The 18594-nt window shown below is 36.6% G+C and overlaps 1 protein-coding gene across 3 annotated transcripts in view; it reads left to right on the forward strand.

Annotated features, from left to right (window-relative positions):
* The window catches only part of TMEM181 (transmembrane protein 181), a 35825-nt gene extending 17580 nt beyond the window's left edge, over positions 1 to 18245 (forward strand). For all 3 annotated transcript variants that reach the window (XM_034428556.3, XM_034428557.3, XM_034428558.3), the window contains exons 7-17: positions 1095 to 1175; positions 2378 to 2477; positions 4340 to 4470; positions 6842 to 6933; positions 7229 to 7286; positions 8278 to 8380; positions 8481 to 8532; positions 10377 to 10459; positions 10976 to 11065; positions 11646 to 11712; positions 12734 to 18245. In XM_034428556.3, the coding sequence (XP_034284447.1) occupies positions 1095 to 1175; positions 2378 to 2477; positions 4340 to 4470; positions 6842 to 6933; positions 7229 to 7286; positions 8278 to 8380; positions 8481 to 8532; positions 10377 to 10459; positions 10976 to 11065; positions 11646 to 11712; positions 12734 to 12812 (936 nt within the window). In that variant the 3' untranslated portion in view covers positions 12813 to 18245. The remainder of the gene's footprint in view (positions 1 to 1094; positions 1176 to 2377; positions 2478 to 4339; positions 4471 to 6841; positions 6934 to 7228; positions 7287 to 8277; positions 8381 to 8480; positions 8533 to 10376; positions 10460 to 10975; positions 11066 to 11645; positions 11713 to 12733) is intronic.
* Positions 18246 to 18594: the final 349 nt, after the last annotated feature.

Raw genomic sequence — 18594 nt, forward strand, 5'->3', positions numbered from 1 at the left:
AATGGGGAAAAAGAGCCTCTAAGAATCTAATTCCTGTTGGAGCCCATTCAATATTATTATCTGTTCATGTTTTAATTTTGTGAGCTGTATTTCAGAAGCTGAGTTTGAAATAGGATTAGAAGAATTAATAAATGGTGGTTGGTCCCCAGATGTTGATGGGACTTCAGATTTTGGCTGTTGTTCAGGAGCAAGCAATTGATTTGCCAGAGATTTGTAATCCACTGTATCTAAAGAATGGTAGACAAGTGAAGGGAAATTGATCCTGTCCACATGATTCAGAGGTCCTCGAAATAATGTTTGCATTGTAATGTGTGGATTGACATCTTTCTATGTGAAGAAAGCTCCACCCTATTGGTTCAGCCTAGTGGATTATCTCTGACTGAAGGGAGAATTAACCAACAATATTGTGGTCTTTCTAGAGAAGCATTTTTAATGATGACTCAGGAACATGCCTGAGATCTGGAAGCCCAACTGGATCAATCTGCCCAATCCAATAATTTTTTCCTGAGCTGTCAGGCTTGTTTTTCAGTTCAGTAAGACACATACACCACATAACCATGCCTAAATTCCAGAGAGCACTAACCGTAGCATGTTTTAATGTACTCCCTATGGCAGTTCTTGAGGGAAGATAGGAACAAATTCCACATGAGCTCAGGTGGAAAGGGGCACAGTTTTGGGAGTTGAAGCCTACAATTCTTAGAGTTGCCAAGTTTGGAGACCCCTGCCATAAACCATGCAATATTGTACATTTTATAAGGATGCAAAGACCCATTTTTATCACTTACCAATTAATAAAATAACCAGGCAACTCCAATTTATTCTATGCACAGCTGTTACCAGACCAGACATTCTATAAATGTGGCCAAACCTTGTTATTAGGTATACTTTGATCACATCAATAAACTATTCACCAACACTTTTGTTATTTCATCTACTATTAATTGTTGTATTCTGATCAATTGCCATAATAAACATACACATCTATGTGTATTTGAAGGTCCCTCAGTGGGAAAAGAACATTGAATATGCAAAGTATCATTGGTATTATTTTTATTCACAAAACTTTGGTTGACATTCTGACATCTTTTTTTCAGTGGAAAACTTATAACCCAGCCTTCTCCCAAGTGGAAATCTGGTTCCGATTTGTCTTTGTAGTTCTTACTTTCATAGTCACAGTGAGTATCAGCTTTCTGTTTAGTTTTAATAATATATTTTGGTATGTTTGCCTGTCTTAGACAAATCAGTATCTGTTTAATTACACCTGCTGTTGGTTTAATTCTCTAATTTTGCTTTGCTATTCATTCTCCTTGAACCAGAAGATTAGAATTAGAATTGCTTGATGCTGGAAGGTTTTTGTTAAACAATCTTGTGGCAAAATATTTATTTATCAAGTGAGAGAGACAAGAAAAATGATCAGAGTTGAAGATGAGACAATATGTAGTAGATACAATAAGTGAAGAAAAGAAAGTAATAGAAGAAATCTGTAACATTATGTGTGTGTCTTCTTTGTACATGATACAGCACATACACTTAAGCTGAGTTTCAACTTAGTGGCTGTTTTATGGTTATGTATGTGACTTTCAAACATCGCTGAATATTACAAATATCCCTCCTTATTGGCCAGGTTAGCTGAATCTCTCGATTATTGGTCTCTCCCATTATCTTTAAGCAAGATGTAGCCTGAGTTAAGATAGGATTTTATGGTTGGTCATGCTCTATAATCAGGGATTCAGTTTTGGGTGTATAAATCACTCATACTGCACATACTCTCAAATCACACATGTTAGAATAGAATAGAATAACAGAGTTGGAAGGAACCTTGGAGGTCTTCTAGTCCAACCCCCGGCTCAGGCAGGAAACCTTATACCATTTCAGACAAATGGTGGTCCAAATGTTTCTTTAAAACTTCCAGTGTTGGAGAATTCACAACTTCAGGAGGCAAGTTGTTCCACTGATTAATTGTTCTAACTGTTAGAAAATTTCTTTTTAGTTCTAGGTTGCTTCTCTCCTTGATTAGCTTCCATCCATTGCTTCTTGTCCTGCCCTCAGGTGCTTTGGAGAATAGTTTGACTCCCTCTTCTTTCTGGCAACCTCTGAGATATTGAAAGATTGCTATCATGTCACCCATAGTCCTTCTTTTCATTAAACTAGACATACTCAATTCCTGCAATCATTCTTTATTTGTTTTAGCCTCCAGTCCCCTAATCATCTTTGTTGCTCTTCTCTGCACTCTAGAGTCTCAACATCTTTTTTACATCGTGGTGACCAAAACGGGATGCAGTATTCCAAGCTTGGAAGCTTCCATATTTCCACCCCTTCTCTTATGCTGAACAGATACCGCATAATTGTTACATGTTTCTTTTTCCTTCCTTTGCAGTGTCTCTTTGCTCACTCCCTGCGCAAGTTCTCCATGCGAGATTGGGGGATAGAGCAGAAATGGATGTCAATCCTCCTCCCCCTGCTATTACTTTATAATGGTATTTATTCAATTATATCCTGATATGATGGGATTTGGGGGTTATCCTACTTTCACATGTGAGAGATTGATGAAAATTAAAATTCCAACTAAAAGCACGTGGAAACATTAGGCTTGGCTGATTAGCATAATCTGATGGCGTTTTCAGATTTGATTGAAAAAAAATGTTTCGCTTGGTTGTTCCCTCTATTTAATACTAATTAAGAGTGTTTGAAGTAGCCAAAAAGCTTTAATATATGGAATCAAGTTAACCTCTACTATCACTCAGTAGAAAAAAAGCTGATTAGTGAAATAGGCCAGCAGCTTACTCTAATGAAAAAGAAGTGTTGAAAGATGGAGGGCTTGGCAAAACCCATTTCTTCTAAAATATAATGTTCAGAGAACCTGTGCTCATGTTGGTGATGCCCCCTCCCCCCCCACTTTCTGGGGTGCCTTCCCATTACAGTTTTGAAAAAGTTTTGAAAACATGGCTTCTTAGAAAAACAATTAAGAAAAATTGGCTCATCAGAGTTGCAGTTGTTATCCGTGTGGCTGCCTTGTTATTTTTCATTTTCAGTATTGTTCTGCACTGCACAATATTTTTCTGCAAATGAGCAGAAGTAACACATAACATACCAATTTGAATGGACATTGATGTCTTGCTTAAGGAAGAGTTATAGAGTTCAAGGTAGCCATTAGGAAGTTTCCAGTCCTTCTGCAATCACAAGCATGGCCTCTGGTGCATGATCATTTCTGAAAAAGGAATCAATAGCAATGATCCATCAGGCAGTAGCCTTACATATACTGTAACACTGGAAACAGAGATGACAATCTAATTATCTTACATTCCTTTGTTAGACTTTTATTTCTGTCTCTGCCTTTGAGTTACAGTTGACTCCTGATGATTGTGTGGACTAGGCCCTGCAGTTTTCTTGGCAAGGTTTTTTGAAAATGGTTTGCCATTGCCTCCTTTCTAGGCCTGAGAAAAAGTAACTGGCCCAAGGTCACTCAGCTGTCTTTGTACCTAAGGCAGGACCAGAACTCACCCAATTTCCAGCCTGATGTATTAACCTGTCTTAATTCAAAATTGGTCCTCCTTGATAGACTTATTTTCCATTATTTGTTTCCCTGCTTGGTGCCCACTAGAGCAATTAATGTGTCTAGAAGGATATGTATGTATATATGTGTGTGGGGGGGGGGTTTCAGTTGTTACGCAGTGCCTTTGTCCAGTTTTTGAAAATTCCTGCTCAATTCCAATTCCTGGCCATCTTCAGTTGAATTCTGCCATAATAAGCTGGGATGGGAGAGAAAGTCAATTTCTTTTCAAATCCAGCCCAAAGTTTAGCAAATGTTTTCTCAGTAAATTGCCTTTTAGAATACATTTTAAATCTGTAATAAAGTATGTTAGAAATACCATATAGAAAATACCTGGCACATGCTTTACGTTGTTTTCTTAAACTATTGGGATTGCACAGGGTTCAGATCAGTGGTGGGTTGCCCCCGGTTCGGGCCGGTTCTATAGAACCGGTAGTAAAACTGGCAGGAGGCTCCACCCACTCTACCCTGACATCAGAAGCGATCTGTGCACGTGCAGAAGGCGCGTGCACGAGCAAAGTGATCGTGCATGTGTGATCCCATTGCGAACTGGTAGTAAAGATAAGTAGAACCCACCCCTGGTTCAGATGTGCTGATCTACATTTTCCAGCACACCTGTATTATATGGTGTATTACCTGCACAGCCAATATACCAGTATTGGCAAGGCTGGCTTGAGTTAATGTAGCTTAACAACATCTAGGTCTTGTCTGCCGTAGAAAAGACAGAATATGCTTGTGAGTGGTAGCAGTGATGCCTTCTGACTCTCTCCCTCTCCCATTCTGTTACAGACCCGTTTTTCCCTCTCTCATTCCTAATCAACAGCTGGTTTCCTGGAATGCTAGATGACCTCTTTCAGTCTTTGTTCTTGTGTGCATTGCTGCTGTTCTGGCTTTGCGTCTACCACGGGATCAGAGTACAGGTGAGGACAGAATAAAGTTCTGGACACTGCATTTCAAAATGATGCAATGGCTAGAGAAATGAAAGTAATTGGAGCTTTTTACAATTAATACAAAAAAGAAGGATGGGATTAGGGAAGTGGAATGGATAAAGTGGATAGTTCTTCCTCCTGTAAAATGGTAGGAAAGAGATAAAGGAATTACTGAATTACATGTTGTGAAATTGAGCAATAAAATTTGCTGCTGTAGATTGTGGTAATAAGCAATCAACTTGGTTGCCTTTAAAAAGGATCATACTTATTCTTGAACAACGTAAGTGAAGATTGCTGGAAAAGTTGGGTCTTTCATCTAACACATTTGTTATGATAGGAGTAAATAATATTTCATTGTAGTTTATGCTCCATGATAATGCCCATTTTGTTAACACATAAAAAGTATAATTTTTATCTCTTCTACAAACTCTACAAAATTATCTAGGCTAAAAGATGGCAGTTGGTCTAGAAATATCTACTGAGCTTCATGGCTGAACAAGGGTCCCCCTAATCCCAAATCCCATCCTCTCATTAAATCTTTTCAGTGAAACTTGCTTGCTTCATTTAGCAACTGAACAGGTGTTGAATGCTGGTATTTTGCCAATGGAATGAACATTACTTCTGAACAGAATTCTATCCCTAGCATCATGTGTACTGCCTTTGGAGTACTGGGGCAGCCTTCAGAATAAGTGTAACGAAAAATTATGGCCATGATGGTGAACCTATGGCACGCGTGCCACAGGTGGCACGCAGTCCCCTCTCTGTGGGCATGTGAGCCGTCGCCCCAGCTCAGCTCCGCCGTGCATGTGTGCATGCCTCCCGCTGACCAGCTGGTCTTCGGGTTTCTGTTGCGCATGGGCGGGGGTGGGGCTCACGGGGTGCACAGGCATGTGCGGGGGTGCATGGGGGGTGCATTTACAGGGGGGGCGCAAGCAGGGGTAGGGCATATGTGTGGGGACGGGGCACACAGCTCTGTGCATGCGTGGGGGTCATGCACACGTGTGGGTGGTGCATTTTGGGGGTCTGGGCGCATGTACATGCATTCGTGCGTGTGCGCGCTTTGGGCACTTGGTCCGGAAAAGGTTAGCCATCACTGAATTATGGGATAGGCAATGGAAGAAGAAGAGGAGGAAGATGAAAGCTTCTTTTGTTCAAGAAGAAATCCACTTACATAATTTTGGATTTCACTCTATGTGGCCAGCAGCCCAAAGAATTTCCATTATTCATAGGGGAACAAATGATGTGCCTTCCTTTAGTGAAGGAAGGGCTTGAAAATCTTGGCTGAGTAACTCTGTTGTTTTGGTTCTGCCCTTCTGGTCAAGTTAATTCTGCAGTTAATTATTTGGTTAATTATTTGGCTCACACTGAAAACTGTGTGTCATAAATGATAACATTTTGATTGAACAAAGTTTCTATAAGAATATGAAGTTCCATAGTCAAGGAGTTGACTTGTTACACTGATCACCACTTTGGAGGTCCTTTTGAAGGAAATAACATGTTTTACAATCCTGAATTTTTTAAAAAAAACCACATTAAAATGAAATAAGCGTTGGAATGGTTCGTTGCTTCACTTCTCCAAAAAATTATGCAACAATTCACAGAATCTCTCTCCTCTTCAAAGAAACATCTGCAGCCATAAGTGAGATCTGTAAGATTTTGGAAACATTGGCAGTTGTATTTCTGCAAAGAAACTGACACAGATTTGACAGCTGTTGCTTAAAGAATAATTAAACTTCAGATTGACATCGTCTTCTGCTATTAATAGAGAATTTTATTTTTGAGATATATCTCCTCCTTGCATTTAACATCAACATACCATGTTTCCCTGAAATTAAGATCCTGTCTTATATTTTTTTGAACCCTGTGTTGTAAAACAGAAGTCCAGGCTTTTGCTCTGATCAAAGATGTCTCTCTCTCGCTCTCGCAGAGAGCTTTATTTTTTATACAGTTTTACACAGGCAGATAAAAGGTAGGACAGCAACAGGGTTCTAATTAGACAATCCTCCTCCCTGTTCACCTTCTCTGAAGAAGGTCAGATAACACAGACCAGAGCAAGAATGAGATCATACAAGAAGAAGATACAATGACACCAGAAACGGAAGCAGTTTGCTGCATTCTGCCCGATGTCATGTATTTCAATTCCCTACATCCTGAAATAAGCACTTGACCTTATTGCCATGCGCTCAAAAGCCTGATTGGGCTTATTATCAGGGGATGTCTTATTTTGGGGGAAACAGGGTAGAAGCAATAGGAATCTTGCTCCCTTTTAAATAAAAAATATTTTTACAGAGTTTTAACTGATATTTGTAAAGCAAATCTAATATGGTTGTCGCCCTTTCTTTCTCTTTTCCATTTTTTTTAGGGAGAAAGGAAATGCATGACCTTTTATTTTCCCAAATTCCTTATTGTTGGTCTCCTGTGGCTGGCTTCTGTTACACTAGGCATATGGCAGACGTAAGTAATTTACTTCTTTGTGTTTGTTAGACACTAATTATTACATTATCATTAATTCAAAACAATTTACAAAATTCAGAATAGAAACAATAATATTGGAATGGATATTAATATTTTAATAAAATGAAAAAGGGAGCTAAAATGTTAATTTTAAAAAGGCCAGAAAGAGATCTTAGAAAATATATTAAAAGTTCTGGAAAAATAAAAAGCCAACTATATCAAACTCAATCCTTTAATTTAGATTGTTACAGATAAATGTTTAGATTCATGATCATAGTATGTTTTGTTTTTTTAGGGTCAATGAATTACGTGATCCAACATACCAATATGAGATTGACACAAGCAACTTTCAGGTATGTTAGCATAAAGCAGGTTTGGATTTGCATAGGAAATGATGAATGAACTCTCAGGTTTTGAAAATAGAGCTGTTTTTACCTGTCTATTTAACTAAAAAAATTTGCTTAATCCACATCTAAAATTACTTGTATATATTAGGGAGAATTGTACCAGAGCTTAAACTTTGCTTGTTTTCAAAGCTACTACTGCAAAAAAGATTTTTTAAAAATTGGTTTACTTCTCTGGCAGTGCAATTTGCTTTGAAGATAGCAAATTACATTTCATTTATTTGGATCCTAAATTTAAGATTTATTCTTAAGATTTTTCCTTTTTATTTATCCCAGTAAGTTTCTGATATTTCAAATATATCTTTCTCTTTTTCTCTTTATTTATTGTCATTAGGTTTTTTTAAAAAAATAATCTATAAGTAACACCCATGAAAAGAAGTTCTGCTATCTATGAATTTTTAAGAATTTTGCACATACTCCAGAGAATTGCTCAACTTTACAAAAGAAGCTGCTATTTTTTTGCTTCTTTTCTCCATTTTAAGGCTTTTCCATATCAAAGCCAACATGCTGTGCTTCCCACTCAAAGATCCTAATTTGATACCTTCCAGATAGGTTGGACTACCAATTCCATGAGTGCTAGCTAACATGGCCTTGGTATTGGGTTTAAAAACAAACAAACAGTATTATATTCTCTTCTACTAAGACTTGTAAAGATGATGGTCTCTGTGTACAATTTGGAGGTTCTTGATGTAGTGTCATTCCCAATAACTGAAAATAAAATTTAAAATGGTCAAGACTTCACTGAAGTCCTTGGGGTGGGATTATTGTAATCTTGCAAACTTTGGCGATTTCCTGAATTTTCAATCACGTAAAAATAAGGATAGTGGTAAATGCCTGAGACAGTTGTCAGCTCCTGGTATAGTGCATGGATGTGGGAGAAAGAAAGTGAAATGCTATCAAAATAATGTTCAAATGGTTTTTAAATTTGTTTTTGTAACAGGGGATGAAAATCTTCTTCCTTGTGGTGGCAACAGTATATATTTTGTACCTTTTATTTCTAATAATCCGGGCGTGCTCAGAGCTTCGGAATATGCCCTACGTTGGTAAGCTCTATTCTTTCCCTGTGATTTCCGATGATGTGTTGTTCTTCTAGAAAGATACTTGTGTTATTTTTCAAATAACTCTTTGCTCTTCTTTTCTCAGATCTCAGGTTGAAATTCTTGACTGCGCTGACATTGATAGTACTTATTATTAGGTGAGATATTATTCACTTGAAGATATTATTCAGTTATATCTAAAAGTGTGCAAAATGCTCCTTTTGAGGGATGGACTATGTTTAAAACACAAATTACTTCCTCTTTTGGAAGATATATGTCTGTAAAATGACCCAACCCCTCCTTACACCCCCCTTCCTGCTCTGGAATGGCTGGGTCAACTTAGTCTGGAAGACAAACGCAATTTCTGACATTTACTAGACCTGTACTTTTTGTGCATTCCTAATATTCTATTATAATATTATAATATTCTATTATAAGGGACTCAGTGGCTCAGTGGCTAAGACACTGAGCTTATCAATCGAAAGGTCGGCAGTTCAGCAGTTCGAATCCCTAGTGCCGCATAATGGGGTGAATGCCCATCACTTGTCCCAGCTTCTGCCAACGTAGCAGTTCGAAAGCACGTAAAAAATGCAAGTAGAAAAATAGGAACCACTTTGGTGGGAAGGTAACAGCGTTTCTTGCACCTTTTTCATTTAGTCATGCCAGCCACATGACCACAGAGATGTCTTCGGACAGCGCTGGCTCTTCAGCTTTGAAACGGAGATGAGCACCGCCCCCTAAAGTCGGGAACGACTAGTACATATGTGCGAGGGGAACCTTTACCTTTTTAGTATTCTATGTGAAATATGAAAGATATTGTGCAAGATATTAAATGCACTGGATCATTGGATCAACCTCCCTTGTAAGCAGATACAGTGGTACCTTGGTACTCAACTGCTTTGAAACTCATTGAATTTGGTACTCAATGCACTTTGAAGCAAACATTTTGTCCTGGTATTTATCATTTGCTTGGTACTCAACACACAAGCTATCGGCTGCCTTGTGACTCACTACATTATTCCGTATGGGAAAAATTTGGTACTCATCATTTTTGGTACTCATCGCGTCTCCTGGAATCAATTAACAATGAGTACCAAAGTACCATTGCATTAGATAGAGCGCTTTGGTAATATTTTCTTTTTAAGTGGTGGTGCTGATGGTAAAATACGAGACCGCCTTCTGCCACCAATAGCCTCCTACCGGCCAGTACACTCGCACAGAGTGGGCCTCCTCAGGGTGCCGTCCGCCAGACAATGTCAGCTGACGACTCCCAGGGGGAGAGCCTTCTCTGTGGCGGCGCCCACCCTCTGGAACAACCTCCCCCCAGAGATACGTACAATAACAGACCTCCGGATTTTTCGTCGGGCCCTGCAAACCCATTTATTTCAACTAGCTGGGCTGGCTTGAGTTAATTTTAAATTGATCTTAAATTGGGTTGTTTTAATTTACGGCCAATAATATTTAATTATTTTAAATTGCTTTTAAATTTTGTATGTATTGTTTTTTACTCTGGCTGTTCACCGCCCTGAGTCCTATTTTGGAGAAGGACGGTATAGAAATTTAAATAATAAATAAATAAATAAATAAATAAATAAATAAATAAATAAATAAATAAATAAAAATGAGGAAACTCAATGAACAGAATTAAAACAATTGACATTCTTGCTGTGTAAACTTTACACCACTGCTGTCAACCATTAACATATTTTAGGAGGTGTTTTGTAAGAAATGCCACAAGATTAAACACAACCTTTTTCCTCTCCATAGTTCCCCTCAACTATGTGTATGTCTTATATAACTTATTCCCACTTTACTTGGGCGCTTGTATTAATCTTGGAGACATATGTTTATAATTGGCCCATTTGCAGCTTTCTGTGATTTATTTGGGAAATAGTTTCCTAATGTTAATTTTAAATACTGATTTTTATTTAATTGCTCTTGGAATTAAAAAGGATTTTAAAATGTAGAATGAACTTTGATTTATTTTCCTTTCTTCTTGCAGCATCGCTATATTTTATTTGCGTTTTGGAGCACAGGTTCTTCAGGACAATTTTGTGGCTGAGCTTTCAACCCATTATCATAATTATATCCTTTCACTGTGACATCCTGCTCAAAGTTTCGATCAAATGGTATGGCAGTCATAATTCAAAAGACTAAGGCATCCCAAACAAATGTAGATTTAAATGCTGGTAGAATGTTGGCAAACTTCTGTAAAGCAGCGGTCCCCCAACCTTTTGGGTACCAGGGATAGATTCTGTGGAGAGAGGTTTTCCCGCAGACTGGAGGGGGCGTGATTTCGTGTACTGCCTGCATCCCATAGATGGGACTTCACTTGTTTGTGCGGACCAGTTTCTGGCATGCTGTGGACCTATGCCAATCCACAGACCAAGGGTTGGGGACCCCTGCTGTAAAGGATCATAGGAAACAGATGTGTGCAAATGATTTAATGAGGCTGGCTTTTTATTTGGTGTTTTAATGTATAAATCACTGTTGGGTGAGAATTAAAAAGTGGGGCTCATTCGGCTTTTTGAATGGTTCTCTTTAGATCTTGATGACATGTTGAATTGTTTCATATGTAATGATATCCTTGACAGTTATCACCTGCAGAATTCTTATCCTTCTATGGACTATTAAATTTCTACCTATACACATTAGCCTTTGTGTATTCACCATCAAAAAATGCCCTGTATGGTAAGTTAATTTCTGTTGTTTCTTTTGGCAAAATTCTGTTTTAGTTTTGTTTAACTGATCTATGAATAAACTATGAAGTTTAGTACCAAATGGTGTACTATGTAGTAAAATAATATTCTTTGTGGGCATTCAGATGATATATCAAGTATTTTTTATTATAACGTTCTGAACTAAATTTGTTAGATAATCTGAGCTTGGCATAGTTTCCAGGCATTTTGAAATGGGGAATGTGAGGGAAGAATGAGCCTTTAAAATTCTTGGGTATTCCATTATTCTTGGGTAACAGAGCAAAATTTGAAACTACCCCTAAAATCTCAGTCCCAACCACATGTGTAGTGCGTCCCTCCCCTCTCTACAGCAATCAACAAAGGCAAAGTGCCCTTAACACCTAATGGTTGCCCACTTCTGATCTATAACAATAAATAAAACACTGAAGCAAAGAGAGGAGGATTTAATGTTCATTAAAGTGGCACCGAAGAGTGACAAGAAAAGACCTGAATTAAAAGTCTTTTAATTACATGACTGATATTTGGGGAAGAGAGATGTATTTATTGACCATATTCTTCAAAACATCTTTCAGAATCTCAGTTGAAAGACAACCCTGCCTTTTCCATGTTGAACGATTCAGATGACGATGTTATCTATGGGTAAGTAAGACTTCCAATAATGTCACCAATCCCTTTGTTTCCATAGTGTTCTATAAAACATATCTTCATATATTTTTTTTGCCAGACCTCTCCATTTTCTACTTTAAAAAGAACTTGTCCCAGAAGTTGTTTTTGTAATAAAAATAAATGATAAGGAAGTACTTCTGGAATGAATATGTGGCAAAGGTAGTCATTGAAGCATCAATTGTGAAACTATTGTTGTGAGTGTAAGTTTCCCCCCCAAAAAAGAATAAAACTTTTATAAAAAGATTGCAAATCTAAGAAGTTCACCAGGCAGCTACTAAGTCAGTTGAATTATTAGAAAGATCTGTGTAAGGGAGAAAAGCGATTTTCTTGTTTAGATCTGTAAATGTAGCTTGTAAATATTGTAAAATAAAAAATAGTGAACATAGTCTGTTAGATTGGCTTGAAAGAAAGTTATTAGCATTTCCCAAAGTGTGGACCTTTTCAGAATGTTATGACTGATCCTAGTTAGTCTTTTCCCAATCTTAACCTTGATTCTTTTTGGATGATGATGATTGGCCTGATTTTTTTTCCTTGTTCTGAGTTTGATGTCTGTGAAATTAGTTTTACAAGCTATTCATTTTCAGGCAAGTGCAGCATAAGTAGCTGTGGAACGTATCAGCCCTGTTTGAATTGTCTGGGGCTCATTTTTTTCAGGATTTTTATTACTCTCCGGGAATCTCTATGTTTTAATGAATTTTGACTGCTGCAAAATTTGAAATAAATGTTGCTTTAAACAAATACAATTAAAATTAAATTACACTGATTATACCCTGCTTCTAAAACAATAACTTTTAAAAGCACCCCCCCCAAAAAAGGGGGGGTTCCAAACAGGCTGAAAACAAATAAAGGAATATACAGTAGTTTGCATACTTACCTGGAAAGAGCTCAGATTGAAAATAATAAAGCTAATATATTCCAGAATTTAAATTGTATGGAATTATAATATTTCTGTTGCTTATGTGTAAAGTATCATTTCTTAAATATGTTTGGACAGGAGTGACTACGAAGAAATGCCACTTCAGAACGGTCAGGCTATCAGAGCCAAGTTCAAAGAAGAATCGGACAGTGATTAAATTTGCACAGAAGCAGCCAAGAATATGGAACAAGAGTAATGTTATCTTTCCTATAGTCAAGTGAACCTTGCTTTTGGTGGAAGTATGTCCTTTATTCCAGTCATTTTCTGTTTACAAAACTAAAATGGATGGGAATGAGAAATGAATGTTTAGTAACATTTAAAGAAACCCCCCTCGTAAAACTCAGTAGCAACAGGATGCATTCACGGAAAAGAAAGCTTTGGAATTAGATTATTAAATCAATACAGTTTGGAGGTCTTATTTTATTATGGATTAACAACTGAATAGTGGATTTCCTAATTGCTTCATTACTAATATAAGAGAATATTTGCAGCTCAGGGTTGAACTGTGGAGTCTTTGGTGCTCTCTGAGTTTGGTTGTTTCTTTGTAAACATTTCATTACCCAATTAGATAACATGTTTAGTGCTAAAAGGGAGTAGGATTTGTTCTGTTTATATATGGTGGCTTGCCCTGTCAGTGTTGGTGGGAGTGTTTTTTTCTTCCTTGATTAGGCTGTGGTTTACTGTTCCTTGATTAGGTTGTGGTTTACTGTTTTGATTACTATGCTTCATTACTATTTATGACTGCGCTTCATTACTATTTAAATGGCAGCAATACTCTGCATTTTAAAAATGCCAAAGTAATTTATTGTAGCATCAGGACAATACACCATCTCCCAACTTCTCTAGATTCCAAAGTTAGGTGGAAATTGAGCTGGTCTTCTTGGCTCTGAAGAAAAGAGCAGAGTATTACCACAGGCATGCAGTAATGACATACTCCAGATCTCCCAATAATTCAATACATAACTGGGGTCTTGAATTCATAAAACTGAAATTTCTTCCTATTGTTTTTTACTGTGGACAATTTATTACCACAGCAGCTCATTCTTTCTGAGATACCAGTGTAGCTGTGTTGGTTTAGAAGGCAGGACAAATTGAGAAGGAATTATTTGTAAGCTGATTTATCTTAAAATAATGCTAACATTTAAATGCATGGCAATTTTGAATTAAAAGCGAAGCCTTCTGCTAATGCTAGGTTTTTTTTAAGGGAACATATATCACATACTCTTCCATCAGAAAAGCATTCTGAATATTTTAATAAATTGAACATTATTAAGTACATTATTAAGTACCGTAGTTTAGAAATACACAGTAAATGTTAAATATGATGGCTACTGAAATAAGGACTCGCTCATTTTATAATCTGGTAGGATCCAAAATGGTGGTTGATTCATTTTTATTGGATGAACACTTCATTGGCAGTTAGAACTTTCAGATTTGCACAAGAAGCATTCAGATAACAAAATTCTGGAAGAATTATATGAGTAAAATATGGTCATGTGACACTCAGACTGGCTTTTGCTTCATGGCTGCTTTATGCGTGGGCTATAATGTGGAATTAATTGTTCCTATTGTACATAGAATAGGAACGAAGAGCTCTGCAGCAAACAGCAAGTGTCTGCGTATCATGATGTGATTTCTTGATTTTAATTGCAGCTATCTTGAACGGTATTTCTCAGGCTTTTTAAAATCTTATCTTCAAACATAAATAAAATAACCTCTTCTGCAACTTTCTACTCCTTGCTAGAAAAATAAACTACTGCATTTCAGTGTGATAACTGGAATGAGGTTACCAGTTAACAGTGCACTAAAAATACCTTTTACTCTTAAATCTAATTCTGTGAATTAATTTCATTGAATTAACATTATGGATCTCTATTTTCCGTGCTTTCATAGTACATTTTCCTCCTCCTCAATTACTTCAGTAACCTTCTTAAAGACAAGAAGCTCTTATAACCTGTGAAGTAAAACTTGAATGATATATAAGAATTAAAGCCCTGTTTAAATTACAGGTAAAATTAAATGCATTCCCAGTGTTCACCCTTGAGTTTTGATAGTCATTTCTTGCTTTAGGTCTTGTTCTAAGTTCAAGCTTCAGAAGCAGCCTAATTATTTAATTCCAAGGCCTCGATTAGAAAGCACTTCCCTTTATGCTGAGGGGAGTTCGTATTCTCGGCTCCATCACATGCAAATCTGATGGTTCTTCAATGCATGCAAGAAATTATAGTAAAGATGCTTAATAGGCATGCAGGGACTGGATCCCAGACATACCCAAGTATGTAATAAAAACTGAAATATTCCAAAGCTATTAATATAATGATAAACTAATTTTTCTAAATTACTCAAACACAGATACTTAAAAAGGATGACGTACGGATTGCAGGTCAAATATTCCATATGTATAATTATATGATCAGCTCAGTTCTGTACTGTGTATTACTTACTGTAAATCATGTTTTGGTATATGTGAAAAGTCTAGTTTTTCTTTATGGTAATATTTTAAGTGTGCCAAGCTTATAGTGTATAAAATGATAAGACTGAATACCTTCCTCTAATTTTTTGTATTGCTGACTCATGAAAAGTTGTTGATTTTTAAAAAAGTATATATTGTTTTATGTAATTTCAAGTTGCTTTTCTAAGGTTTGCATTCAATTTGTGCAAAAGGATAAAAGAAAAATCTTGGAAGTTTCCTTAATCTCTCTGAGCACATTTGAAATTGGTGACAGGAAAAGTAGACTTCCAGCGATGTCTTGCTGACAAATGGCATTAGATTCAATACTAAGGTGTCCAAGGTTTATTTTATATGGTTCACAAGTTATTTTATCCTGAATTCATTTGTTTCTGTAGAATTGTGTATTCAATTCAATGCTCCCTAAATTCATTTGACCTTGGGAATTTCAGGTGGCTTTCGTTTTTGACCTGGTAGTGTTAGCTGTAAACTGAATATCACTGAAGTTGCCTGCACCAGTTCAACCAACTGAAAATGTCTAGCAAACATAATGCTATTTTCAAAACGTTTTGATCCTTTTTCCTATTTACAAAATGTTTGTCTGACCTTTTGATATTTTTAGTATACAACTAGAATTTATCCTGGATTTATTACTTTAAGGAGGCATTGTCAGCAAGAAAATCAAGCACTTTCTTAAATCTCTCCCATTTAAACAATGATTAGTATTGTGTTTTATATCATACATTTCCTTTCTATGTTGAGCAGTGTGCGTTCTAGGTGTCCAAGGTATTGATATAAAAGAATAAAAAATATTTTTTAAAAAATTGTGTTACAGGTAGTTTTTGATTTAATATCATTCATTTAATGACTATTCAAAATTACAATGGCACTACAAAGTTACGACTAGTCTGTGCACTTGCAACTGTTGCAGTGATCACAATTTGCAATCTTCCCAGCCAGTTTGCAACAAGCAAAGCCAACTGGGGAAGCTGGATTCACTTAACAACTGCATGGTTCACTTAACAGCCAGCAATTCCCTTAACGACTGCAGCAAAAACAAAGGTGGCAAAATTGAGCACAACTCACTTAATGACCACCTCTTTAGTGACAGAATGTCTGGTCCCAATTGGGGTCATAAGTCAAGGACTACCTATACACCATTTATTTTATATAATTTTGTAAACTGTAAATTTATGAGTTAGTTTTCTGATGAATTTGCCTCTAGATTACTGTGTATTCCTGAAACACACCATAAGACCCTGTCTTATATTTTTTTGAACCCTGAAATAAGCGCTTGGCCTTATTGCCATGCGCTCAAAAGCCCAATTGGGCTTATTATCAGGGGATGTCTTATTTTGGGGGAAACAGGGTAGTTTCTTTAAATAATTTAGTATTTAAGAGCCATGGTGGCGCAGTGGTTAGAATGCAATACTGCAGGCTACTTCTGCTGCCAGCTGCCCAGAGGTTTGGCAGTTCGAATCTTACCGGCTCAACAGCCTTGCTGTTGGTAAAATGAGGACCCAGATTGTTGGGGGTAATACACTGACTCTGTAAACTGCTTAGAGTGGGTTATAAAGCACTGTGAAGTGGTATATAAATCTAAGTGCTAGTGCTATTGCATGGGATGAATTAGGCATCTCTTCCCCTCTCCTTTTGTTCATGTTTGAAAAGAGGCAAGTCCAATGGTGATCACTTTTGTAAGGAACAAGTGTAGTATTGCCTTTTTCATATGTAATGTGGTATTTTTCCGTTTTGGAAAACTCAAAAGGAAACTTCCAAATACATACAAAATGACATCTAACTGGGAAAATCCAATAAAGATGAGTGCTATTGCTCTTTTTGTATCTCACTCCTTATTGGAAATTGAGACTATTTTTCAGGCACATTATTAATCACAGAATACTTTTGCATGTACAGTATACAATGGTGTAATGAGACAGGATCTGTTTCATGCTTTTAGTTAAGGGAATACTGAGAGAGCACTCTTTCAGTTAAGAACATTCACTTGGATACCAATATATTTTCCCAGTATGAAGCTAGGGAGCTATTAGTAAAAGAAAAGGGTTTTAAATACTATTTTCACTTACAGCTCTCATGTTCTTTGTTTGTGTGTGTGTGTGTGTAAGGTGGTTCTCATTATAAAATGGCTGACAAGTATTATGGGTACAAGATACTATCCCTTAACCAATTTTTAGGTGGACTCCAATAATTTTGATGTTAGCAGCAGGAATTTTACTCCCTCCCAAGCCTGAATATTTTGTTTTAAAATGTCCTCTGACAATGCCGTGTTTCCTTTAGTGAAAGCAGCTGCTCTTTTAGGAAATCAATGATTGGATAGAATAGCCTGATTAAACTAGGAAAGCAGCAGATTGTGTAGGACAGGGAGATAATGTCATATTACACTGCCATGAAGCCAATCAAGTTTAGCTTTTGTTAATGAGGTTAACCACATTTTCATAGAAATATTTGAAAAGTTGAGGCTTTTTCAGTACCACCAAGAACAAAATAACAGTTACCATTAAGTATAACATGCTTGGGAATTAGGTTAGGTGTATGTTGAAAGAAAACCAATTCTTTTAATGGTGATTTTAATTCCAATTTTGTGCATGTTTATTCAGAAGTACATGCTATTAAGCTTTAGGGTCATATTTGATACAAAACCTGAGGAGGAAAAATACATGAGATTGTGCAATCATTGCACATTAGCTTTATGGCTCTTTTGTTGTGTTTGTTGTCTTATGCTCCACTTGTGCCAATATATATATGGAAAATTCCTTTCAGCACTATTCAACAGATTTCAATATTTTTAAACAGCTGTGTAACAAGGCAAATATAGAAAATTTTATATCAAAATGTGGCTAATGCTTTTTCAAAATGGCTATGTTAATGAGTACATTTGTAAATTTAATTTTGCTTGAAGAAGAGATATGCATGGTTTATTGTAATGTGTAATCTCCGGGCTTCAGGGAATCTGCTGTTTGTAATTATGGTGAGGTTTGGAATATGAAACAGAATTTTCCCACAGCATAAAAGTAACATTCAATGTAATGTAAAGGTTTTTTTTTTAGCAAATACTAGAAATAGTGCAAAATAAAAATCATGAAATTCAATTTATTCATAATAAAATTTTATACTGAACTTCTGCATTAATGTCAATTAGCCTTTCTTTGATTTTGCCCATGCTTTACAGGGGAATGCCAGCCAAAACAAAATACCTAGGAAGCTAATGAGATGAAGGAATAATGATACTCTTTCAAAACTTCAGTATGTTAAATACCGGACTATTAAAAGTTAGGGCAGATACCTTCAAATCAAACTCTGTTCCTGGTGATCACACGAACATACCAATAGCATTTTTTTTTTAAAAAAAGATGGGATTTCTATTGGGGACCCCAAATACTATCCTGGCCTCAATCTGCTTACTTTCAAATCTAGCAAAGGTCAGCCACCACTGCAATCGTATTATCATTTCTAATTGTTTTTAAGTTTTAGA

Source organism: Pantherophis guttatus, chromosome 1, assembly GCF_059756535.1.
Source record: "Pantherophis guttatus breed Tessera chromosome 1, ASM5975653v1, whole genome shotgun sequence".
Classification (NCBI taxonomy): Eukaryota; Metazoa; Chordata; class Lepidosauria; order Squamata; family Colubridae; genus Pantherophis; species Pantherophis guttatus.